Source organism: Lontra canadensis, unplaced genomic scaffold (assembly GCF_010015895.1).
Source record: "Lontra canadensis isolate GAN:19392208 unplaced genomic scaffold, GSC_riverotter_1.0 scaffold25, whole genome shotgun sequence".
Taxonomy (NCBI): domain Eukaryota; kingdom Metazoa; phylum Chordata; class Mammalia; order Carnivora; family Mustelidae; genus Lontra; species Lontra canadensis.
This window is the reverse complement of record NW_022631019.1, coordinates 13942580-13969733: the sequence shown is the minus strand read 5'-3', so window position 1 is coordinate 13969733 and position 27154 is coordinate 13942580. Positions and strand designations below refer to the sequence as shown.

Here is a 27154-nt window from a genome sequence, read left to right as displayed (position 1 = left end):
GGGAGACCGTTAGTCAGCGTGGACTAGAAATCCCAGTTTCCGGTAACCGACTGCACGTTCGAGCGGACCATTTCACGGAGGTAAACTGACAGCATCCTACGCAGACCCAGTAAAACCCGGGCAGAGTCTGAAGCTTCTCAGAATGAGAGAAACTGCACACTGACGACAGGGACTCACCAGGAGGACAGTTCAGCGCCGAAGTCCCTCGATGCTGACCTACTTAACGAGTGAGCGGCTCTCCCCGACGTCGCACGGCCTCCCTCGCCCAGGACCGTGTCATTTCACATTGTAAATGCCAGGCAGAGGAGGCAGGGCGCTACCGATGACCAACTCGAAGGTTCCCGTGAGGCCCACTAGAGCCACCCCGCAAGGGAGACCCCACTTCACAAGCCCTCGGGATCAAAACAGGTTTGGAAGTGTTTTCAGAGCTTATAAAAGAAAATACAGACAACCACCTCCGCTGATATTGAAGATCTTGCTTTCTGCCACCATCCCTCAAGCAGGCTCTGCTCCAGAAACCATATGTGCGCGCTACGGAAAATTACATGTGCATACGCGTTCTCTCGAACACCTCCTGATGGCAACTATGTTATTTAAAAGGTGTGGTTCTAGGTTGCTTTAATACATCTACCTCTCTAGTACAAAGCTCTTGCCACTAAAATTTTATTTATTTTGACCTTTAGAAAATCTTATTTTAAAATCCATAAAACCTTTATATACAATTTCTAAGACGAATAAGCAGCTACAGACCACTGCCCCATCCCCTTCTCCTGACCTCACTAAAGGCTACCGAGACAACCCCAGGTAACGTTAACTTCTAACAGCCAAGATGCAGCCCAGAGGCTAAGTAAGCAACATGCGCCTCCTAACGTGGGGTGCACGTGAGTCACTGGGCTGGGGATGAGAGTTCCAAGAACAGTCAGCCCAGAGCCAAACACACTGGGCCTCCACGCTGGCTGCCAATAAAGTAATTTTCAAATGCCTACAAGGCAACTAAGTATACGGATCCCATCTACCTCATCCTTCAGTGACACTGAGGCAGTAAAGTCTAAACTCACACGCTTAGCGAGAGAGATCACTAAAGTCGAATACGTGTACCCCATTCCTAATAACTAACGTTTTAAACGCAGACCAATTTTAACTGGAAAACTATGAAATGGTAGTAAGAGAAAATTCCCGAAGCCAGATTAGTTTTTAAAACCACTGTTATTTTACCCCAGAAATGCTGAAGTCTATTATCAGAATTTGGTAATTTGTTAACAAGTGTGCCCAATATTCTTTAATAACTTTTTAGCAGCTTCTAGTTAAACTTCTAAAACCCAACAGGGCCCAAGGCCACCTTCACTAACCAGGTAAAAATAAAGCAATTCTATTGCTCCTGACAAGGGGTATCCCTTATGGTTATTTCAGATTCCTAATCCTGCTGAGTTTCTAAAACCACGATCTTGACCTTCCTGAGAGAATCAGGTCTCTTGCCCTCTAGGCCTACCGGACGGACAAGAAAGAGTGTTCGCTCAGGAAAGACCAACCACAGTCAGGAAAGTGTCCAGAGTCAAAAGCCAAGAGCACGATCGATCTGTGAGCACTGGGTCTCACTCCCTTGGAAACAGTAAGGCATCAGAGCCCCTGCACCCGCGGGGACTGAGCACAAGAGCCTCAGACTCAGGACTCCACAATGTGCAAAGAAATCATGCTCGGCACTTTCCAAATCTGCCGACTATTACAAAGCCCTGTACCAGGAAGAAGCCCAAACTGCAATGGCCTAAGAGCAGTTTCAAGAAACTACAGGTGCTCCAACTACAAAAGGTCACCAAAGTCAACAAACAAAAAATTAAAACACATCATTAAAACTGAAGAAAGCAAATCATCTGCTGATAAAAGCAATTCAGTGAATCCAGGCCCAGCGCAGATAATGGTACATCCATTCAGTCAAAAGGTTTTTATTGTTTTCCCGTGTCCTTGGAACAGTTATAATTTTGAAATCTGAGGTGGAGAAGTAACTAATTTACCTTCATTCAGCAGAATTTATCTGCCCAAATATGGGGTCCCCAAAAGGCCAAGACTGTCCGCGACTGTCCAGTCCATACGTTCTAGGTTAAAAGTTCACACCCACCTACTGTCTTAGGAATGACCCCTCTCCACCTCTCAAATCCATGTCAGAACTGTGGAGTCATTCCATGGCCTCTGCCCTGTTGGGCTAACCTGAGTCCCTGACAAGTGCTAGAATGCGGAAGAATTTTTCCGACATCAAAATCCCAGATAGGGCTGGAACAGAAAGAAAGAAATGCAGCATTTTATGCGATTCCATTTTCACAACATTAAGAAAACTGAGCATTAGGTCAAAATTACTTCTCTAAAGGTATCTAAGTCTAGAACAATGAAGAAGAAAACAGTTAATTATTTAAAAGGTGAACCTGAAAAGCTTTAGTTATTCTTCCAGACCTCTGCCCGCACAAAATCAAGTAACTCCTTAGCGTCTCTGCAGACAAAGACTGGACTCTCTTCATTTCTCCCTTTATAACCCTGGGTTCTGCTCTCCATACGACCAGAAGCTCAGGATTACCTCATAAGCAGTAACATGCCACCTTCTCTGTGTCAAGAAACAAGTACCAAAACCTCAACACCACTACCACTTTTCCAGCAAAGTCCGGGCCTAATCAGCATCGGGCGTGTTTCTGAGAAGGCGTGCGCACAAGCAAACTGAGCACCTGCATCCCACCTGAAAACAGCCTGAGAGTCAGGAAGGAGAGAAACGTAGCTGTTGAATTTCCACCCTGACTACAGGCCGCAACCCTCATATCCTATTACTTTGGGAAAAATACTTCCTGAATTAATTTCTGATTAACTTGGACTAGTAGAAAATTAAATCTAAACATGTTCCTGAGTTGAAGACCATTTACAAACTATCCCGTATGTGAATATCTGCTTGAAAATGAAAGGAAAACAAAGGAAACTTGTCGTTCGGAATTTCTAGCAACTAATCTAAACTACTTCGTGAACAATTACGGCAAAACTCACCCCAAGTGCTCAGGGAAAGTCCCAGAGTCACTGAACTCTGATTTTTCAAGGCAAATAAAACCACACCTAAAAGGTTTTTGCCTGAACTAACTGTCCAACCCTAGGACTCGATGTTTTAATTGCAGAACATGAATGGCTTCACTGAACGTTCATCAGACAGAACACACCACTAACAAAAGTCTGAGCAAAACAGAGGCAGCCTGAAAGGAGACTAACTCAGTGTACGAGCTTGTGTGTGACTCTGGGGGCTTGCACGTCACTTTGTGAGAGGTCGGCCTCCCTGGAGAGCCTGCTATGCGGCGCTCCTTTTCCATCCGCTCCTCGCAGCTCCCAGAAGGCCAGAGAGTCAGATGTTGAGAGCGGCAAAGGTCTTCACCAAGGTGACCTGCGTGTTCGCATCCGCTTCACTTCGGCTGCTGTCCCTGTGGCCGCTCCTGCTCTCCAGGGCCTTGTGACGGTGCCTCTCCTCCTGTCGCTTCTTCTTCTCCAGTCGCTGCTGCTCCCGCCTCTGTCTGCTGGTGACCTGAAAGAGAAGGCCGCGTGAGCTGCCCACGCGGCAGACTCAGGTGGCACCTGCCGAGGGGACACATGGGGCACGGACAGATCCAAGGGTCATGGGCTGCTTCTCAGCAAGAACAGAGAAAACCCACCTAACAGACCAGAAGTGATGTCTTTCCCATCACAGCTCCAATTTACATTTAAATTTCTATCTCCTTGCTGAGCTAGCAAAAGAAATAAATTCCATTCTTCTCAAAATCCAATACACAATGACCTAAGAAACATGAACCCCAGTCCTGCACGACATAATGCTCAAACATGCCAGAGGCCCCCTGTCTCTACATAATTTAACGCCCCAGTAACCCTAATAAAACCCGCAGCAGCTTACTGCATTTTTACCACTGCCTGTGGCTTTTGACATTATGCTGCATTTGGGGCTCAGAACTGCTTGGTGAAAAATCTTTAAAAGGAATTTCCAATTCCGTAAAAGCAATGGTACCATATACTACTTGCAGGAGTCAGGGGCGGGGGGAGAGACAACCCTTCCGGGAAACATCTGACAATTTATCAAAAAGCCTTAAAAAGATTCAAATGTCCATACCCTTTAACCTATCCATTCCTCTTCTGGGACTCTGGCTACACAAAAAACTAATGCAAAATACAAAGATTTACACACAAAGTTCTTCAGTGAAGATGACGGCACTTATTGTATCATACGGGTTAACCGGAAAGCACCTGGACGCAGAGGAGCACTGGGCGGGGAGGGAGGCTGTATGTGTGTACACAGAGCAGCACGGCCAGGCCCACCTCTATTCGTCACTGCACGCAGCAAACTGGACAAGCAAGGTTCTCATTCTGCTTCTCGATGCCCCCTTATCCACTTCCCATTTTTTCTGCAATAACTACTTTCAAACCACCAGAAAACAATGATGCACTAACATGAGCTCCCAGTTCCCACCACTGCCACTGAATCACCGTGGCCCACCACTGGCCTTTGCGAGCCCATCTTTCATACCTTTGGGAGCTGGTTTTTATTTGCTTTGTTTTCTTCACTAGGGCTGGCCCGCTCTTTATTGTTGTCAGTTCTGCCTTCATTTAAGCTCTGATTTCCAAAGAGCCTGGTGCCACTGCCGCCCTCCTCCCATAAAGGGCCACACGGCTTCAGACTTTGGCCACTGGACTCAAGGTTCTCCTCTGCATCTTCCAAAGAAAGGTATTTTATTAAAATTGAGAACCTAAGACAGTTACACAACCTAACAATGCATAACTCCAAAGAGAGCAAGTTTCCTTGAAGCAAAATTCTAACATCAAGTCAATACAGTGGGGAACACAGCGGGGAATGACTGGTACTATTTGGAAGATAAATTTAAAAAGAACCTGCTGACCAGCCTAATCATCAGCTTCCCATCTGCAGAGTGTCTTATTAAACCACTTTTTAACACGTATTTTTAGGAGGAAATCTTTCATTTGCACCCAAAACCCAGAAAGGAAACAGACTCCAAACCCGTACTGCCTAATACAGCAGCCATCAGCCATAGGTAGCCATTTAAATTAAAAATGATTAAAGTTCAATGAAATTGAAACTTCAGTTCCTTACTCTCACTCTGCCATACATGTCAACTACACACTATACTGGATGGTGCTGTTTTAACGTCACAAAGACCAAGTTACTCGCAGCCTTCTGAGAAAGCACAGCAAATACATAAAGAAGAAAATACCCAAACACATAGAAAACTGTCATGCTGGGAGCAGAACCTGGCACCTATCCGGCAATATGTACCAAAATCATTCTGAATAACTTGTGAGGACACTAAGACTGTGTCTTTTTTGTTGTTGTTGTTTTCCATTTTCTGAGTCACAGAATTAAACCCAGTTCAAGTAAAACAAAATTCTAATTTCTCACCAGCTGATGGATACTAGTTATCTATATATTTCCATTAGAAAACTCAGTTATTTCTCTCTCTAGTCTATTTCAGTTATCATTTTTTTATTATAAGGGATTCCTCTTTCAAAAAGAATAAAGTCCTCCCTGAACTCTCCATCCCTCTAAGACCAGCTTAAGTGGCCTTTCCATGCACCCCCTGGTTCTCTGTACCCCCACTAGTACGAATTATTATGCTGGTTTCCCTGTCTCCCCTCTGCCCCTCTCTCCCCAACTCCAGATTATCTCCTCCCTAAGGCAGGGCCAGGGCCTTGTAAAACATGCCCACATGCAGAAAGTGATAAATGGCAGTATAATCACTACCTGTGCCTTGATAAAAATTAAACATTTGAAAAGTCACCAACACAACCATTTTGAAAGCATATAAATATCAATCATGGACTCACTATTTCTTTTCCCCTGGTTCATCTGAAGCATGGCAATTATTGCAGATTCAATGTTATAATTTTCGGCTTCCAGGTTCTGGACTATCAAATTAAAATCCTATCCAAGAAACAAAGGAACACGTCAAGACTGGGTAGACTCTTCTACCTACCTCCACGTCAACAACCTGATACGTGAGAAGAGCTAACGGTGAGAATCAGGGCTTGGCTTCAAGACCTTTTCCATTTAGGAGATGCCTTAATTTTCAATAAGGCTGGTCACTTGAAATAACTATTTAATATAAATGAGTTCCTTTATATAAAACTGCACTTTTACTAGTGTAAACGCCAGTCAGAAAAAGAAAAACAAAAAACCCACACACCTCCTTAGGATTTTGAGCAACACTGGGTAAAATCTAGCAAACAAGAGACAAGTGAATAAGCAGCTCTCCTTAGGTCATCTCACTTGATCTGATGAGCCACAAACATCATGAGCCACAAACATCATGAACCTTGCTCGGCCCATCAGGTGTGGGCATCCTACACTGGGGCTACGAAACTGGCAGGAAAACTCGGCCCAGCAATGCTTGTTCATGCACCATTATTACTACAGGACAGAAATACTCACTGAACATCCAGTCGCATTGCAGACCTTCTGGACAGCATCTTCTACTTCACCTCTCAGGTCATCCTCAAAGTCAACACCCTTCGTCTTGACCTTTTCCCTTTTATTTGACTCATCTTGATGAAGCATCTGAAACTAAAGGAAATATAAAGAGTAATAATCATGGAACATGCAAATTAGGTTCAGAATCTTCCACATAGGAAGACATTTTAATCTCAAAATCATTCTAGTATTTATTGATGGGGAGAAGATTCCAGGAGCAATCTTCAGGGAATAGCAATGACTAAGCTAAATTTCATCCAGACACGGATACTCCAGCCCATAAAACAAGTGTTAAAAAGAAAGGCCCAAGATAGAGGATAAACTGCTCAGGAAGAATGGCATTAGAGCTCCCACATCGTTTCTAGACACCAACAATCTGGCAACGACCGCTGACTTGAACAGCACACGTTGTCTCAGCTGATCGCCAGAGCTAGGCGTTTAGTCACAGAAGCTCAACTGATAAGCTTCTGCAGCAGGACAAGTTGTCCGAAGAAACATTCATACATCCCTCACCTGGGTCCCAAGGCCCTCTCTGATCATCATCAAGTCCTGGTGTGCTGAAGTTCCTGTCCCACCTGGACAGTCACAGGTGGGCGTGACTCCTCTCACCTCATCTGACCTCACCTAACCACAGGCATACCACCACGTGCAAGGGAACCTGGCAATGCAAATCCTAAAAACAGAAAGAGCAGTTCGTTTGGTATCCGCGAGGCCTTTCCAACCTAAGCTTATTGCACAATAGCTAAAAATCGTCGCTCTGTGGTTGCTCAATCACCTTCTCTCTTCACTTCTGCTAACACAGGGAGATGGGAAATAGGCAAGGACAAATTCCTACTTGTTTGCCTGTAAAAGCATAAGCGGAATCCAGCAGTGTGCAGTCCATTCCTTCCAGCACGAAGCGATCTATTGTAAAATTACACCCAAACAACTTGGCCAGACTTTAAAATATATCCAAAGGACATAATGTCAAATAACGTCAACTTTAGAAAGGGTTTCTGTGAAAGTGCTCACCACAGCACTACTAATGGTGGTGAGTGACTGGAAACCTGAGGGTTTCAGTGTATGGGTAGTTAAATAACCATGGTAAATCCGTACACTAATGCTTCAGTTCTGTTAAAGTAAGGAGCTCAATAGACATTTCACTCTCATGATTATTTAACAGTGTTTTGGCAATAGCAAAAAGCAATTAGCCCTCTCCCCACAAAAAAAAAAAAAACAAAAACCAGAAGTATGAAATTGAAAAGAAGAAAGATTACCACTATTTGCAGATGATATAATTCTATACTTAAAAAAAAAAAAAGAAACCCCAAGAGAATCAACCAAAAAACTACCACAAACAAAAAGAATTCTGGCAAATCATATACTTACAAGAAGCTAGTATCCAAAATATATAAAGAACTCTTATAATTCAACAACAAAAGCACAAATACCACAGTTAAAACATGGGCAAAGGACGTGAGCAGACATTTCTCCAAAGACACACAATGGCCAGCGAACACATGAAAAGACGCTCTACAGCATTAACCATTACAGAAATGCAGATCAAAACCAGGAGACAGCATTTCCTACCTGGTAGGATGGCCATAATTTAAAAGAGAAAGAAGGAAAAATAGCAGGTGTTGGTTAAGAGTGTGGAGAAAGTGGAACCCGGAACACACTGCTGACAGTACGTCAGACACGCAGCCAGTGTGGAAACAGTGCGGCAGTTCCTCAAGAAGTTAAACATATGACCTAGCAATTCTACTCCTGGATATGTATCTAAAAGACTGAAGACAGGGACTGAAATGCTATACGCAAATATTCATTGCAGCACTATTCACAAGAGCCTAAAGTGGAAATAAGTGCTCGCTTCGGCAGCACATATACTGAAGTGGAAATAACGCAGATGCCTATCGACAGATGAAGGGCTAAATGAATGGGCTCTATCCACACAGTGCGGTATTATTCAGTCTTAGGAAGTATGGACACCTGCCACAAAATGAACGAATCTTGAAAACGTGCTGCTGTGACATACGTCAGTCACAAAAGCCCACATATTGTATGATCCCATTTATATAAAACGTCCAGAACTGATAAATCCATAGAGACATAAAGCAGATTGGTGGTGGCTGAGGGAGGAAAGGAATGGGGAGTGACCTGCTTCATGGGCACGCGGTCTCCTTCTTGGGTGAGGAAAATGTTTTGGAGCTGGATGGAGGAAGGAGATGCACAGCTTTGTCGGTATATCAGTGGCACTAAACTGTACATTGCAAAATGGTTAATTTGGGGGCACCTGGGTGGTCTTGTCAGTTAAGTGTCCAACACTTGATCTCAGCTCAGGTCTTGATCTCAGGATCCTGAGTTTGAGCCCAGCACTGAGCTGCATGCTGGGCATGGTGCATACTTTAAAAAAAAAAAATCTCTAAAATGGTTAATTTTGGGGGGCACCTGAGTGGCTCACTGGGTTAAGCCTCTGCCTTCAGCTCAGGTCATGGTCTCAGGGTCCTGGGATCGAGCCCCGCATCAGGTTCTCTGCTCAGCAGGGAGCCTGCTTACCCCTCTCTCTGCCTGCCTCTCCGCCTACTTGTGATCTGTCAAATAAATAAAGTCTTTAAAAAAAATTAAAAAATAAAATGGTTAATTTTATGTTACGTGAATTTTACCCGAATTTTTAAAAAAGACAGAATTCTGCATGATAGCTGGGTGCACACATAATTAACATTTTGTTAACTACTCTCATATATACAAATGATAACTAGCTAGGAAACAGAAAAAGAAGAAGATCATTTCCTTATAATAGAAACAAAAACACAAAATACTTAAGAATAAACTCCACAAAAAATTAGCAAGATCCATAAGTAGGAAATGCTCCTGAGGATCACCCAAAAAGTCAATTAAACAGAAAAACATAAAACATCACTGGTTTTGGGGGCACCTAGATGGCTCAGTCGGTTGAAATGTTAGACTCTTGGTTTCAGCTCAGGTTAGGATCTCCAGGTCACGGGACTGAGCTCTAGGTCGGGCTCCACACTCAGCGCAGAATCTGCTTTAGATTCTCTCTCTCCCTCTCCCTGGCCCCTCCCCACCACTCATGCTCTCGCTCTCTCTCTCTCAAATAAATAAACAAAATCTTAAAAAAAAAAAAAAAAATCACTGGTTTTTAGCTCCCAGGGCACACAGTTCTTGACCCGGTTCCACCAGGGCTGAGAACACAGAAGAAAACAGGGGCCTCACTCACATCTGTCTGGAGGTGTGCCGGGGCTTCCGAGTTGTCATTCAGCCTCCGAACACTGTCATAGTGCTCTCCGCACCGATATGCGATGTGTAACTCCCTCACGCTGCTCTTCTCTGTGCCACGAATCTGCAGGCAAAAGGGGAGACAGATGCCAGCAAGGATCTGGATGGTGTCAAGTCTGGGAGGGAAAGGCCCCCTGGGTTGTCCAGGAAGCCCAGTCAGCAGGCTCCATGCACACATGAATTCAGGATAGGCTGGGATATGCCAGAGGGCGGGGCTGGAAGAACAGATACAGGACAAGCATCTGCTGCGATGAGAGATTTGGTGCACACCTGGACTCTGGGCCCTGTGTTTTCAGCCTCTGATTTAATTTGTGGGGAAAAAAATAAAGGAAAGACTTTCTCTTTAAAAAAAAAAAAATGCTTAAGTAACTTCTGAATTCTCTTTCTCCCACCCATGTTACATAGGCTTCAAACTGCTTAATGTGTAACTATATGGAAATCCATCCACATGAAAAAATATAGTCCAAAGCCAGAGCAGATTTACGAGGAAATTAGAGCAGCTTATGTTTCAGAGGCTTCCGCACCCCTCAGCCCCTCCATGCACAGGCCCTTTCCAGGGTGGAAGGCCCAGGGGCTGAGACAGATTTGTTCAGTTTGAAGCTCGAACAACCTGGGGCCCTCTCTGAGAAAAAGAATACAAAATTACAAATATTAAATTGTTATAACCCCTCCCAAGACCTTGAAAGGGGACTACAAAAATGAGGGACCTGACACTCAGAGTAAATCCACCCATTGTTAAAACAAAAATAGCATTTTCCATCAACTGCATACTAAGAAATTAACAAGAACAAATTCAAAAATTAACAAGAACAAATTCAAAAATCTCACTTAAACCAAATCAAAACAAAACGTGATACAGTCAAGCAGTACTACTGCGTGGCCCAATGAGGCACTGTTTCAAGGCACGCCATGCAAATGGTGCCCATGGAGCGCAGCCCAACAAGAATGGTGTTCCCTGAAGTTGTGCTGTACAGAAGCCCTGAGGGTCAGGCTGGGTACGCCCCCAAGAAACCACCACCTCCACAGAAACTCTGAAGTAATTCTGAATCTGTCCCTTTAAAAGCCCAGTAACTATTTCTTTGTTAAACACCAAAACATCAGCACCTCTTCTTGTTTTTACTGAAAGTCATAGGTAGTAAGATTCTGCCATTAATTCAAACAGTATCTATGGTCTAAAACACAACAAAAGCCGGAACCACACAAGTCTAGAGATCAGAACCATGGAAATTTCCTCCAGGTGGAATACTTAGGTCTCAAAATACAGAGAGTCTGATTTTGACATATAATAGAGCGAGTACCAATTATCTCTCTTGGGAGGAGTTAAAGCAATTATAAATTAAATCTCCAGGAAGAGTAATGGAAAAGGAAACTAGTTGATTAGAATCTTTGAATGACATTGTCCCTAAAATACGTACATATTTAAATAATAGTAATATACACACAGTATGAATAGGAGAAAATAACTGGAATAGTCACCAAATTGTTAACTGTGATGTTCAGGGGGAGAGAGATTACAGAAGACTTTCACTTTCTATGCTACACATGTCTACACTGTTCACAGAAGCACATACTCCATTTGTAACGAGGGAAAAAATGCAGGTTTCAGGGTCTCAATGTTGTGAGTACAAGTCTACTCATTGTTCATGCAAGAGCTCTTACCCCAGATAGTAGCAACCAATGCAGTTTCAATTCTTAAATTTTCTTAAGATCCAGGGCACCTGAGTGGCTCAGTAGGTTAAGGCTCTGCCTTTGGCTTAGGTTATGATCTCAGGGTCCTGGGATCGAGCCCCACATCGGGCTCTCTGTCAGCAGGGAGTCTGCTTCCTCATCCCCACCCCCACCTGCCTCTCTGCCTACTTGTGATCTCTCTCTGTCAAATAAATAAATAAATTTTTAAGAACTTTTATAAGATGCTTCAAAGGGGAGTGGGAAGATGGGAGGAGATCCAGTGCACAGTTCCATTATACAGCAATTATATTTATTTTAAAAACATATACTTTCAAAAACAAAACAAAAAACCAAAACATATACTTTCACTGTTCAGCAATCCATGAAAAAGAATACTACAGAAATATATTTGGAAAAAAAATTCTAACTATGCAGAATTATCTTCCACAACTACCTAGATAATAAAAAAAAACTTAAAAAAAAAAGTTAGGGGAGCCTGGGTGGCTCAGTCAGTTAAGCAGCTGCCTTTGGCTCAGGTCATGACCCCGCACTGGTCTCCCTGCTTGGTGGGGAGTCCACTTCTCCCTCTCGCTCTGCCTACTTGTGCTCTCTATCTCTCTGTCAAATAAATAAATAAAATCTTTTTAAAAAATAAAAATAAGACAAACAAAAAACGTTACTGGAGTTCCTGGGTGGCACAGTCGGTTAAGCATCCGATCTTAACTTAGGCTCAGGGCATGATCTCAGGGTCATGGAATCAAACCTCTGCACTCAGTGTGGAGTCTGCTTGTCCCTCTCCTTCTGCTCCTTCCCTCCCCACGCACACACACTCACACTCTCTCCCCCTCTCAAATAAATAAGTAAAATCTGTAAAAACAGTTCTCAATGGAAAGGGAGACTGTGGTTACTAAGTTGGCCCAGATTATTTTTCGTCAAGAATAGGGTCATTATGCTATAAATTCAAATGATCTTGATGACTTCTGCTAAACAGTAAAACTTTAATGACCAAAAACTGAGACCATGGAACCAGTAACCAGTATTCTTGGTTGTAAGACCAACCTTAGAAAGAGAGAATCTCGGAAAATATGATCGTGTTCCCTGGTGTTGGTCCACCTGACAAAACTGCCCCAAAACAAAATATGTACAGTCACTGTCCCCCCGCCCTGTCCCTATATCTTGCACCAACCCATGAGTATCCCATTTATTCCGCTCTAAGAGAATTTCATTAAAGGATATTATGACAGATGCAGAAGACTACATACTTCCATTAATAGGACATTCTGAAAAGGCAAAATTGTAAGAGATAAATGACATTAGTGTTACAAGAGGCAAGGGATGGGGGGAGAGGGAACTATGACTGCAAATGGCCATGAGGTGACTTTTCGGAGTCATGGAAATAATCTGTATGTTGACGGTGGTGGTAGTGACATGACTGTGTTTGTCAAAACACACAGAAGTATACGTCAGAGAAGGATGAACTTTGCTCTATGTAAACTGTGTCTCTATAAACTTTATTTTTAATGAGGAAAGGCTAGACACAAGCAATTTACAAAGAAATACGTATGTGCAGGTGGTATATTTAAAAAACGAGGGGAAAAAAGGTCATCATTGCCTTTATGAAAATAATCAGAGAGATGTGTAAGAAGTGCATACACGTGCACACAGACGCATCTCCGTGTGCGCAAATGGGCTTCAAACAGGGATGAGACCACCGTGATGTGTCTCTTTTCCAGGCTCGGCAAACAGTGCACATGAATGCCACGGATACACACTAACAAGTTAGCAGTAATAACCTCTGCATAATAGGACACTCTGGGTGATTTTTACTTCCTTTTATGGGCTTTTCTGAGGTTTCGAAATTTCCTGATTAACATGTTTTAGCTAATTTAAAAAAAAAACAACTTAGAGATGGGGAAGTGAAGGGAAGAAGAGAGGACTAACAGAAATCCTATGCACAGTTTTGAGGAGTGGAGCCACAACGGGAAAAGCAGCGCTCTGAATGCAAGGATGAAGGGTAAGGGAATGGTAGCCTAGAGACACTTTCCCCCTGACCTGTGGCTTTCCATACTCCAGAACGTTTGGTTTGATGGACTGTTTGGAGGAGATGAGGTTACTTTAGGATACCAAAGGTAATGAAAGGCGGAAACAGGTGAATGGACAAGTACTTCATGACAGGGGCCAGGGGACCACACCGAGTACGTGTTGTTAAAATCTTATTTGCCGTAGAAAAACCACTAAAACCATTCTGTGTGGCTGGGCAGAGCACAGAACAGAGCTTGACATCCTAGGCCATGAAATATATTTTGCTGTTCAGAACACACTTTTTAGCAACACTTACTGAGTGCATTTGGTTTTTGTCTCCCTCCACATAAAAAAACAAAACATACACGTGGGTTAGGCATACCTCCAATCGGAATTTGTAGGCCCGAATCCTCTGGATTCCCGCTTTACTATTTTCTACAACGTGATCTAAAGTATTTCCATATTAGGCTGTTGGCCCTCAAATTACCCAGTTAACTGACTGCTAAATAATATATATTTTTTAAGTTGTTATTTAAAGTCAAGTTAGTTAACAGTGTATTAGATTCAGATGTACAATTCAGTGACTCAACACTTCCATAGGACACCCAGTACTCATCACGAGTGCCCTCCTGCAACCCCAGCACCCTGCTGAATAATACTGTTAACCTTCTAAAGGTCTGTGCCTTATACTTCAGATTCCCTATGTACATAGCACGGGGTTTAATTCAAAGCCACTGGCAGCTTCCCGTCTGTGGTTAGGCCGGCAGTCCAAGTGACCCTGTACAGTTCAGTATCACCATCTCTGGACACCCCCAGTGCTAATTTATAAGTAAGAGCTTAAGACAAGTCCCCCAGTAGGTGACCTACCTGCCACAAAGGGGCATTAAGTTGATGAATCACCACATTCAACTGATGATTTCTTGCAAAGGCTACGATTGCATCATTGCCAGCAAAGGTTCCAGGCTTTGCCAAACTGGCCACTGCACAAAACAGGAGAGAGAGGAAAATGAACTCTTTGGAATGGAAAAATCCAAGTGCAAGCATGCTTTGGTATTTGCTTAGTTCCAAATAGTATGAAACAGAAGGATCCATCTGAGAAATCCGTAAGCTCTGTCAGAACCAGGAATTCAGTTGGTTGCACGGTATGTCGTCTGCTACTCGGAAGAGTACCAATCATTCATAAAGAAAGGAGTCATTTCTTCCCTCATTAATCACTTACTGACTGTTTCCTATATGCCTAACTCTGTAAGGCTGGAAACGGAACAACAACCAGAGTAACCTTCAGTTTGCATTAATGAGTGTGATTAGGTGTTAAGCATGGCTCTACTCACTTCCGGATTATTATTTTTAATCCTCAAAACTCTCTGAAAGAGACAGCATCATGCACACCATCCTCCAGGTAGAGCAGTTTGTAACTGAGCCCAAGGTCACAGAGCCAGTACATGGCAGAGCAGAGACTGCATCCCAGGCAGCCTGATTCCAAGCCCTGGCTCTTGGCCACTCCATTACATAGCTGGTCACAATCTGAGCTCAAGGAGTCTACAACCAGTGGGGGACAAACAACAAGAAAACAGGCTGATGCATAAGTGTCGCAGGGAAGGGATGTACGGTAAGGAACTTGGCCTCACCCAGAGAGGTCTGGCCTTTGTCCCTGACTCCTAGGTAATAACCTCTAAACCCTTGAAATTTCCCACGTGAAAGGATGATGGGCCCCTTGGCCCCACTTGAGTTTATACTAATGAGGTGACTCATGGTGGGCCTCTCTGGCCACATGATGGTAGGAAGACCTGGGGGACTGGGAGCTGGATACTGAGAGCACCCACCTAGGCAGTCAATCAATAATAGCTACATAATGAGGCCCCAGAAATCCAAACGCGGAAGTCAGGGGGCTCCCTGGCTGACAGTATTCTGTGAATGTGTAACCTTCCCTGACTCTAGCCCTTGGCTAATTTTGACCCATATCCTTTCCTTGCAAAAAATTGTAACTGTGAGTATAACCACCGTCAGTGAGTTCTGAGTCCTTCTAAAAATTATTGAACCTGAGACTGGTTCTGGGAAACCCCCAATTTGCAGTTGGTATCAGAAGAGGGAAGTCAGGTACTTGGGTGGCTCAGTCGTTAAGCGTCTGCCTTTGGCTCAGGTCATGATCCCAGGGTCCTGGGATTGAGCCCCACATTGGGCTTCCTGCTCCTCCCACTCTCCCTGCTTATGTTCCTGCTCTCACTGTCTCTCTCTCTCTCTCTAATACATTTTTAAAAATCTAAAAAAAAAAAAAAGAAAGAAAGAAAGAAGAGAGGAAAGTCTTATGAGAGACTGTGCCCCCAAACCCTGCCGTCTGGCTAACTCCGGGTCAGGACCACAACCCAGTCTGGTAGTGGGAGGGGGAGGTAAGGCGTATCAGACAAGCTTCTCAGCAGACAACTGCACTGACTCCTACAGGGCGAGCAGGAGACAGACAGAAGAGGAATGGATGACGTTCCAAGCAGAGGTGAGAGAGAGAGAGGATGAGCTTGTGCGCTATACAGTATGGTGCGAACTTGGGACTGCCGAGAGCCGGGGGTCGGGGAGCAGAAGACAGAGTGGGAAACAGCAGGAGACGAGGATAGAGAACTAACAAGAGCTGAAGAGTTTAGACTTTATCCTCAGGTCCGTGGCGAGTGGCCAACAGGTTTTTGATGGGAAAAGAGGTCTTAGATGTATGTGCATTTAGCTCACTACTCTGGCCGCAATGTGGAAGACAAACTCAAGGGGTCAAGAGGCAATGGAATCAGTCCAAATAGTACTGAAGAAGTCTAAGCAAATGTCCCCCAAGACTTGATTTTATGAGGGAGAAGCGGGGAAAGAAAAAGACATGGAGGTGGAAGTGACAAGCCTTCATAAACGACGGGGCATAAGAGAGAGGGAGAAGGCCTCTGTACAGTCTCTGTACAGTTGGAGAGCCAGAGTCTAAAGGAAAGAACAATCTTAAACAACACAGCCATCCACCAGGGTAACCAGGCCCTAAAGAGTTAAGTGAGCCGTTTATTTATTCACTTAACAAACGTCTTCCGAGTGCCTACCAGGTGCCAGGCAGTGCCACTTTGCGGAACAACCACCGTCCTTGTCCCCAAGAATCTCACAGTGTAAAAAGGCAGGCAGGCGTTAAAACCACATTAACCAGAAGAGTGATACACGGAGTAAGTCCAGGCTTCTGGTGACCCGCGAATGGAATGTGTAGACTTCTCAGGGTCCTTTCATTCCGCTATGGCAGCCAGAGCCACCTCTCACACCTCTGATGCTCAAATTCTTACAGAGCACCAAGCAGCCATCAGGCAAACCCAGTGGCATTTCAACAACACAGCCTCCCATTGTGCATCGACAGGGACCATCACATCACGCTGGTGGCTGCAGGCTGGAGTCCCCTGTCCTGCCGCACCCCAAATCTACCACGTGACTTCACTGCAGATATCCACAGGGATTCTCCAGTCAAAGTGAAAACTCTCTCCATCCAAAATGATATTTTACTTGGGCGAATGACACCATTCATTTTATACAGCACTCAACTGCAAAACTTGCCCTGTAGACCCACACTTGTCAACAGCTGAGCATCTGGTAACCTGGTATCTGCCAGACAGAAATTGAGCCAGAGAGAGGAACCATCAGAACTCAGTGACTGACAAAAACTACTCATGGAGAGGGGTGGTTTGCTGCTGGGCCCCTTTGCTGATGGTGCCTAATGAATGAGTCCTTTCCTAGGTAGGAATGAAAAAGGCTTTGGGGTCATGGATAGTTTCCCTGCCAAAGGTCTTCCTCCTGCTGCCCTCTCTCTCGATGGAGAATATAAGGATACAACTACCCAGCCATTCTCCAGAACGTTCCAAATCACCTTTGTCTCCTCCTCCTCTCCTCCTCCTCCCCTCCTCCCCACCTCCAATGAGGCCTGTCAATTACGATACCAAACTGTCCTAGCTTGAACTCTACTGATTACCCCAAGTAGCTGGTGGAGACTCTCTTATTGTTTCATCTGGCCAATGTGGACAGGCTTCTAACTCATCCTCCTTCTCAGTCTTTCTCCATCCATTCCTGACATGGCATCCACAATTAGTTCTCTAAAACACAGAATGATCCTGTCTCTTTCTTTGTAAGGGTATTATGTGCGCCCTGTGATGATAATGTTAGTAAAATACAAATATATCAACACCTTGTTTAGTAGATCCTTAAAGTTTTGTTTTTTTTTAAGATTTTATTTATTTATTTGAGAGGGAGAGAGCGAGCACAAATGGGGGAGAGACAGAGGGAGAAGCAGACACCCCGCTGAGCGGGGAGCCTAATGCGGGGCAGGGCACTATCTCATGACCCTGAGACCACAACCTGAGCTGAAGGAAGATGCTTAACTGATAGAGCCATCCAGGTACCCCGAACCTTAAAGTTTAAAAGCTCAAATGTACTAGGGCTCCTGGGTGGCTGTCAGTTAAGCATCAGACTCCTGATTTCAGCTCAGGTCATGATCTCGGGGTCCTGGGATCAAGCCTCGTGTCAGGTTCTGCGCTCCCCAGGGACTCTGCTTCTCCCTCTCCCTCTGCTCCTCCCCCCCTTTTTTTTTCTCTCCCTCTCCCTAAAATAAATAAGTAAAAATCTTTTAAATAAAAGGTGGGGGGAAGCTCATATGTACTTTCTTACTAGATCTGAGCTAATTTAAATCATTGACTTGCCTCAAAGAAAAGTGGTTGTGTTTGGGTTTCTGGTGAGAAATTAAAATGACTACTGCTTTTTCTGATTATAAAAGCAATATGTGGGCGCCTGGGTGGCTCAGTGGGTTGAGCCACTGCCTTCAGCTCGGGTCATGATCCCAAGGTCCTGGGATCAAGCCCCGCATCCAGCTCTCTGCTCAGCAGGGAGCCTGCTTTCCTCTCTCTCTCTCTCTGCCTACTTGTGATCTCTCTGTTAAATAAATAAATAAAATCTTAAAAAAAGCAATACATGGTCATTTTGAAAATCAGAAAAATATGCAGAAGAACATTTAAAGTTGTCATAGTCCCGCCACCCCTAGACGGCTGGCATTTATTAAGAACTTATTTTAATTATATTATCTAATTTAATCCTTATCAAAAACCCTATAAATTGGTGTTATTATATCTCGAAGTTGTTGAAAGTAAGTGGTTTCTGAAAAATAAGCAGAGCCAAGAATTACCAACCACAAAATGTTAGGACTTAGCCACGTTTCCTAGCGTGTGTGTGTGTGTGTGTTTATGTACCTTTCAAAATGAAGATGAGTCTGTATACATTTTATAGGCTTCTTTGACCACCCCCCCACCACTGAATAAGAAGTTTTAAATAGCTTTTCAGGTTAATTAACAGCATCACTTTTATTAAGGGCACAGATACCTTAACCTATTGATTCCCAACTGCCCAGCATGCTGCCTATTACAGAGCAGACAAGTATTTGTTGAATAAATGAATGCCATCATTTATGAACTGAAACCCCTGACTCAGAGGGTGGGGAATGCTGATGGATTTAATTACCCAATGCATTACTCCTGGAGGATCCAGTGTCCCACGGTGAACCTACCATGTTTCTCAAAAGGAATGTCATCTTCTACAAAGGGTTCAAAATCTTCCCGCTGCTTTATCATGTAATCCACTGTCTCTTGTCGGTGCTTGAGATGATTTCGTGAGTGTCCCTCCAACTGATCACCAAGTGCTCTGAACAGGCAATTGCTATCAAAACAAAAATGTTGGTCAAGACCTTTTAAAAATGAACTTAATTCATCTGAAACGACGACGCTTTGCACTAGGCCACTGATGGGAATCATTCCCCTGGAGATAAAGCCTCAATTCTGACAGTCCAGGATTCTTCCCAAATACTGTGGGGAGAGCACTAGGGCAGGCATTCAACCATATACCTTCTTGAGAGGCTACAGACTGGACCTCATTCCCCACTTAGCAGCTAGCTGACTCAGGAAAGACAATGAACTTCCCCAGTCTCAGCTGCTTCAATACATGCATGTGGTGATAGAGTAACCACCTGAAGACAGGGTCCAGACATTACAGGCCATTCCACACCTAAGGACTAGGATTCCCAGAGGCCCTTCCCAAGTAATAAATCCTATCTATCGCCTCTTTTCTGAAACGAGCTCCGCTACAGCTGCCCAGCTACCATCATTCATCTAACAAAGAGTACCCAAAAGACAGCAATTTGTCAAGCTCCTAATACAAGCAATTGAACTCTACATTCTGTTTGGGTCCTATAAACATAGTGGAGAAGACCAGGAGAAGGAAAGCCCGTGGACAACACAAAGTTGTACTGCAATGACACTCTCCCTCCTTGGCTCCTCTCCTCCCACCTAGGGAGCCACAAAGCCACTGTTACTCCTGCCAGATGGAAACTTTAAATGCCATTTTTTGTTTCTCAAATTAAAATGCTGATAATAAACTTTAAGAGCTATCTTTACTTGGAAACTCCTCAAAGGCTTCTAAAATTTCAAATTGTATCACAAATATAGAACCCAGACACACAGAAACCAAAACAAGACAAACACCAACTAGTATCCTTAAAACTAAGGCAATAAGCCATTGGGAAGCCCAACAGTTGCCCAGTTTCACACCAAACTGTCCGCTCTTCCAAGTGAAGAGTAAACTCATCGCAAAATATAAATCATTACTTCCATAACTTCAGACCTAAATGTGCAGGAGAAAGAGGTTTTTTGTTTCTAACTCAGAAAAGTGAGTTTTCAACAGAAAGTTATGGAGAAGGCAGGAATCTCTTCAAGCATATAAAGACATATACTTTATTTATTTATGAAGGCAGAGGAGAAAATTTAAAGAATGCAGGTTCTATAAACTATAAACTAGAAACCAAAAAATTATGCATCAATTTGGGGTAAGATTCTAGGACCAACTGGAATATAGCATTTGTGTATACTACACGGAGGTGTCTTTTACTAAAATACAACAGCCATCTTTTTTCACCCACGGGAAAAAAAAGTAACCTAATGGATAAGATGTTCTCAACTTTAAGCTTTTCTCTCAAACTTCTTTAAACCCTTAGTACCTGCCACCACTAGTCATTCTACTTTTGGGGAGTGCCTGGATGGCTCATACTCTTGATGTTGGCTGAGGTCATGATCTCGGGGTCATGGGATCAAGCCCCGCGTTGGGCTCAGTGCTCAGCACAGAGTCTGCTTGTCGACACATGTGCTCTCTCACTCTCCCTCTAAATTAAATAAATAAATGAATGAATGAATGAATTTTTTAAAAAAGATTTTATTTATTTGACAGACAGAGATCATAAGCAGGCAGAGAGGTAGGCAGAGAGAGGTGGGGGGTGGTGGGGGGCAGTGAAGCAGGCTCCCTGCTGAGCAGAGCCCGATGTGGGGCTTGATCCCAGGACCCTGAGATCATGACCCAAGCCAAAGGCAGAGGCTTAACCCACGGAGCCACCCAGGCACCCTAATAAATAAATAAAATCTTTAAAAAAAAAAAAAGAGGTGTGATTTAGCACAAAATTATGTATTTAGTTATTTTACATTAAATTCATGGTATTCAGCAGAAAGTAACTTGCTTTCTAAGAACTTTCAGTAACATGGGCAAATGTTCTCCATACAAGCCAAAAAACAGGGATAAAAGTACGTACACTGCGTGAACCTGACCATGTCCATCCACACACTATATACACACACATAAAACACACATAAATGTATGCAAACGCTGAAACCATCGCTTACGTAGCTCTTACGATTTGCCACAGACTGTTCTGAACACTTAATGTGTACTAGATGTATTTAGTCCTCACAACCCTCTGGGACAGGTACTATTACTATCTCCCTCGGGTAACTTAGCCACGGTCCCACAACCAGTAGATGGTGGCCCCAGGATTCAAACCCAGGCACCAAAAGGTTACCTGTAGTTATCCCTACACAGTGGAATTAGAAGTAACTGCTAAAAGTATTTTAAGATATGTATCTCTATTTACCAAACTCTCCTTGAGCTTACTAAAAATACGTAACAAAAATGAAAAATTAAGATAGACAAATCACTTTCCTTTCTGACAGCGTTACAAGAGAGTGATACAGGAAAACTGAACAAACACCACACGCTTAGCATAGCGGGCGGCCTCGGGGAGTCCTGCAAGAGCACAATGCGACCAGTGCCCAAAGGCCCCCTAGGAGATCCCGTTTGCTGAGCCCACACCTGAGCCCCATACACTAGGGCAGGGCTTCACACTACGGCCCTCTGGGGACGGCTCTGTTGTGGCGGCTGCGCACTGCACCTCAGGATGTTGACAAGCACCCTGGGCCTCTACCCCCTGGATGCCAGCGGCACCTCCACTGCCTCCCCGTCAGTTGGGGCAACCCAAACTGTCTCCAGACATCACCAAACGTTCCCTGTGGGAGCATCAGACTCATCTCCAGTGAGAACCAGTGCACTATCAGGTTCTATGTAAGGTCTTGCACTTGAGTTCACAAAAAAAACAATTACGTAAGTGGAGTGTAAGGAGTTCTGGGTGCCCAGTGAGAGTTCAGCAGGAGACAATACTGTAACAGCCACGGAAAGAACTAATGGCCTCCGAGGCTGCCACCATAGCAGTAAATGTGCAGGAAGGGCAGGGTGGGGGCAGGGGAGGGACAGGGCTTGTCCTCTTGGAGCTCAGACCACAGCTAGAGTACTAGATGCGTTTCTAGTTACCACATTTTCAGAGAGATATGTTCCGATGGGAAGTGGCTTTAAACCACAGGAGATGAAGAACATGAACTACAGCTTAGCCTAAAGCGGGCTCGGCAGGACACAAGATCTACCTCCAACTATATGTCATGGTGAAAGGCGCGCTGTTATTTGTACATTAAAACTAAAACACGGGAGCTCCAGAGACACAGATTCGGGCAAATGAAAGGAAATTTTAACTCTATGGAAACAAGTCCTAAACTAAGGATCCCGTAAATTTCCGTCTACTGGCAATCCTCGGTGTCTACATATGTGCTCTACACAACGGCAGCCAACAGCTACGTGTGACTACTGAGCATGTGAAACGTAGTTAATCGAAACTGAGGCGTGTTGTAAGGATAAGATACTGGATTTTGAATAGTATTTTAAGACATAAAATATCTCATTAAAAATGTTTATATTGACTCTGTCAAAACAATAATATTTTAACATACCAATATTATGACATACAGTGACATATATTAAAATTAGTTTCACCTGTTTCTTTTTTTTTAATGTAGCTAATGGAAAAATTTTAGATTACATATTGGCTCCTGTTTTATTTCTATTGGACCAGCACCGGTCTAGATCACTGATTCTCCAAGTATGATCCCTAACTACTTGAAAACTTATTTGAAATGAAAATTCTCAGGCTTCACCCCAGGCCTACTGACTCAAACATTCTGGGTTTAAACCCAAGAACCTAGCTCCTCGAAATGGTTGTGTTGCATTCTAAAGTTTGAGAAATACTAGCCTAAAATCTAGACTCTAGCTCCATGGTTTGCAATTACGGCTGCATATTAGAATCACCTGTGGACATTTTAAAGGACTAACCAGGTCCCACTGCCTGAGATTCTGGTATAGTTGATCTAGAAGAGGCCCAGACACTGTATTTTTTCCAAAGTTCCCTAAGTGTGCCAGCAAGCTTGAAAACCAGTGAGCTAGATGCAGAGCAGCTGTCCACGGGATGCCGGTGACAAGGTGATGTGGCAATGCCCTTCCATCATTAGAATCCTAAGATTCCAAAAGCAAAACAAAAATTAAAAAATAACTTGCTTAGGAGAGATAAATGGTTAAAATTAGTGATTCTTTAACGTTTTCATTGTAGAACACTACTAATTAGTAATGTAGTTGAGGCCAACATTTAGTAAGATGCAACTAGATACGGTTCAGAGATGCTAATATTGTACTGCCTAATCCAATCAGACATTCTTTTCACACTATGCCAATCATGTTTTTAAGGACAACACCAAGGTTAAAATATTTCTTTGTTTTGAAACTGAATCTAATTTATGTTGGCCCTCCCTCCAGACAAGAGGACAATACAAAGGCGGCCCATGACACATGACAAAACCCCGTAAGTAGCTCTGAGATTAATCTAGGCTAAATTGACTCATCTCACGTAAAGGCTACATTAGAGGACAGCAGGTGTCCAGAGGTGCCAGGATGCTCTAAGTACCATACCGCCTACAGTGAATATGCCTCCACAGTGAGAGGCTAGGTCAGGCTACTCAATATGGTAATCACACCAGAATGGAAAGACCGAAGAGTGGAGGCTGTCAACTTCTGTTATCATAACTTCATTCTATTTCACCAAGAGTACTCAATAAATATTAATAAAGAATCTGATGATACCTACTAAGCCATCACATACACAGGGAACCCCATTCACTGCACAGTGATAAAGCCTGTTGTCGTTATATCCAAAAGCACCACAACACTAGAAGGCTGAACCACAGCCCATCTCATGGTCCCCGTGGGAAGACTGTGTGAACAGAAAGGGGTGAGCCTCATGGAACACACAGAAGGAATTATCATTATCATTTTAGCTAACATTGTCTCAAGAACAGTGACCCCGGAAGGGAGGGACATGAACATTCCTCTGGCCTCCGCAGCCTCCCTGCCAGTGTTCTACCCTTCTACCCTGATACTCCTGCGTCCGAAGCAACTCCTGTCTCTCTAAAAAAATAATGCGCTCCTGTGCCTTTACATGTATTATATTACTCCTCAGCCTGGAATGTTCTCTTGGCATATTCCCATTGGTATGGGAATGACCCAGTCTGAGTATGACCTCCTCTGAGAGGCAGCTGGTATGGTGTAAGCTCACTGAATATTGGACGAATGAATGAGAAGGCCTCCCTGATCGCTTCAGGAAGTGCTGGCCACTTCTCAATAGTACTATAATCCGCCACTGTTAAAAATATACCAAACTGTAATTATTTATATCATCCATTCTCAAAGTGGGGCCCAGTTTGGGAGAGGGGAAGGTAGCTCTGAGACCCTTCCGGGGTATTCCTGAGTTCAAAACTAAGATGTTACTTATCTTTTGCACTCTTACTCTCCCACAAGTATACAGTGGAGATTTCCAGAGCTTACGTGATACATAGGTTATCATTCTGACAGTTAATGGAATGGGTGTTTGTGTAGTCTTGTGTTTCTAATTTTTGCTTTCCTTTCAAATACAGTAAATATTGATAGCTATAACCCACATAAACAAAAGCTCTCTGGAGTTCTCAGTAATTTTCAGGAGTGTAAAGGAGTCCGTAGGTCAAAATGTTTGAGCTCCCTTTTTCATTTATCTCTTACTAGGCTGTGAACTCCTTAAGTATCTTAGTCATCAATGGATTCCCAGCTCTTGCTCAACCAACATTTGCTGAATTAACTAAATTATGTTCTCCGGGGGCAGAGCAGAGAAGAGGTAGTACCCCCAAAGTTTTCCATCGCATTGTGAGAGCTCCCTCAGGATTTTACAGTTCCCTATGCTGCAATTCCTGCTCAGAAGCAACCTTCTGTTGAGTACTTCAGTTTCCCCGGCATCCTGACATTGAGAATACCATGTCCAGTATAACAGACACAAGCACTCCAATCATTTGCAAGGAAGAGCCTCACCTCAATCCCAGTGTAAAATATTCAACTGTAAAGTATTTTAGTTTATACAGCAGTGTCTCGTGCTTGTAAGTTTGATCAGGGTAAGTAAGGCCCAGAATAGTTCATAAACTATATCTGACGAAATCAAAGTATTAGGCTAAAAGCAAGACACAAGAAAGCAAGTCTTTAACGGCAGTGACTCCACTAAGAAAACGTCCCTTTGTGAGCCCCTCCTGAGGGTGTAGTTGGCCTCTGTGACATTTTTATCATTCATTGTACAACAAAAAAGCACTGCATGCCCTCTATGTACTAGGCACTATGCTAGATGATGGTGAGTAAAACGCAACCAAACTCTAAAGCCAAGTGTCTAAGCACTGAACATATGCAGGAAAAGATGGGAAATATCAATTAGTGCCAGTTCATACACTGTCTTGATCAATAAGGTACAGTGTGATGTGAAATCAAAAAACAAAAACCACTTTCTTCCCTCTTTTCCATGCTTAGTAAGTAAGGCAATTCTATATGGTCTTGAACCTCCTCTTATTCCTCCCTCTGCCCTTTCTGAGCCCTTAAATGAAGGGAAGAACAGCAGCAGCCAGGCTATTATTAATATTGTCTCTTCCAGAGTGACACACCCTGGCAACCAGGCTCCCTCTGACCTACCCCTGCAATGAGGGTGCTAACTGTTCTCCCCCCCTCTCTTCTTTTTCCTGCTGTCATCCATGCTTCTGGATCCATATCCCCTTCCCTTTCCCCATTTTCTCCCTCCCATCCCACTTATTTAGCTCGTGTTCCCTAAAAAAGCTTGCCCTAGATTCCAGTCTAAGCCCCAAGCAAGCTGGAGTTAAGCATCAGAGGAGAAACTCGGGCGCACAGAAGTCAGAACTAGAGAAGTCACCTTCAGTTCAGTGCAAAGACCTAACTTCCTAAGTGTAAAAGGAGGGCAGCACCCAACAGCAAGAACTCCAGAAGGACAGAGTGTTATACCAAGTGGAGCGTCGCCTCTTTCTCCCGGTCTCAGCGTCGTTCTGACTGCCCTACGTGCTGTCCTGCTCTTCGAGGGACCAGCTCCAACTCATTCCTGCAGGTCTCAGCTTAAATGTCACCTTTCAGAGAGGCCTTCCTGGGCACCTATCTAAAGGAGACTTGCTCCACTGCTGTCTCTTGGGACCACTTCACAGTTTCCTCGCGGCCTCCGCCACCATGAGGTCAGTTTGAGATTACTCGAGCGTCCCGAGGGGAGGGATCCACCCCCACCCCCCTCCCGCACTGGGAAGCGGTGGCGCTCGGCGCCTCCTGAATGAATGAGCGGACGAGAGCGGGCGACGGTCGCCATGCCCCGCGCGTCCCCCGGCGCCGCCTCCCGCGCTCCCGGGCCCGCCTCACCCGTCCCCCGGCACCTCCCGCAGCTTCAGCCCCAGGGCCTGCAGCTGGTTGGCGAAGCTGACGAACTCCTCCTCGCAGCCGCCGCCGCCGCCGGACTCCGGCCGATTCCGCCGCTCTTTGGCCAGGGCCCGGCGCGCCGCCCGCTCGTCGCGCTTGCGCTCGGCCTCGGCTTTCCGGCTGCCGCTTCCCGGCCGGCCCTTGGCCGCTTGCTTTCGGGACATGGCCGCGACGCGCGGCCCGCAGCTGCAAGACGAAAAGCCGCAGGACCGCCCGGCGGCCGTCTCAGGTGCCAAGAAAGCGAAGCGGCGCGGGCGACGGAGCCCGGCGACGGCGACGCGGCCACCGCGCCTGCGCGAGAGCGGGGCTTCCCGGGACACGTGAGGTGCCCCGCCCCCTCCGCGCGGCTCTGTGGGCAGGCACCATAGAGAGCTCGCCTGAGAGAGGCAGAGGGGCACCGAGCTTTGTTGGCTCGGCTCTTCCCCCCGGCGGTGGGTGGTGCTCCGAGTGAGGAGCTGGTGGCTGCTGAGAACGAGGCAGGGGACGGTCAAGAGGAGAAGGAGAAGGATTGAAAAGTCGGAGACCAGATCAGCGACCAAAGTAAGGAAAGAAAGGAAACTAAAAACTTTTAACTCTACTTCTGAGCCTACATTTGGGATAGGCCCGTTCACATGGCTCAGTCGTGTTTATTATCCCCATATTACGGGAAATGGGATCTGAGAGGTTAAGGAATTTCCAGAAGATACCACAGCAAAGAAGCAGAGCTTTGCC

General features: G+C 44.6%; 2 protein-coding genes across 4 annotated transcripts in view; one reads left to right on the top strand and one right to left on the bottom strand.

Moving 5' to 3' along the window:
* Positions 1-854: 854 nt before the first annotated feature.
* OTUD3 (OTU deubiquitinase 3) lies at positions 855-26735 on the bottom strand. Of its 3 annotated transcripts, none has more exons than XM_032863615.1 (8): positions 26387-26735; positions 19002-19150; positions 14321-14433; positions 9705-9827; positions 6449-6580; positions 5845-5941; positions 4532-4716; positions 855-3541 (listed from the first exon to the last, which is right to left on the bottom strand). In XM_032863615.1, the coding sequence occupies exons 1-8, from the start codon at positions 26605-26607 to the stop codon at positions 3365-3367; spliced, it is 1197 nt and encodes a 398-aa protein (XP_032719506.1). In that variant the 5' UTR covers positions 26608-26735; the 3' UTR covers positions 855-3364. The 3 variants fall into 3 exon arrangements, with proteins under 3 accessions (XP_032719506.1, XP_032719507.1, XP_032719508.1); XM_032863616.1 differs by having other exon boundaries at positions 4532-4710; XM_032863617.1 differs by lacking the exon at positions 9705-9827.
* The window catches only part of RNF186 (ring finger protein 186), a 41390-nt gene continuing 40841 nt past the window's right edge, over positions 26606-27154 (top strand). Inside the window, exon 1 of the mRNA XM_032864029.1 lies at positions 26606-26763. Coding sequence (XP_032719920.1) covers positions 26606-26763 — 158 coding nt within the window. The remainder of the gene's footprint in view (positions 26764-27154) is intronic.

Coding starts and splice junctions, on each gene's coding strand:
- OTUD3 (XM_032863615.1), bottom strand. CDS start 26,607: ATGTCCCGAAAGCAAGCGGCCAAGGGCCGGCCGGGAAGCGGCAGCCGG. Junction 6,581..9,704: donor CGGCACACCTCCAGACAGAT/GTGAGTGAGGCC, acceptor TATTTCCTTTAG/TTTCAGATGCTTCATCAAGA. Junction 4,717..5,844: donor GAACCAGGGGAAAAGAAATA/GTGAGTCCATGA, acceptor TTTCTTTGGAAG/ATGCAGAGGAGAACCTTGAG.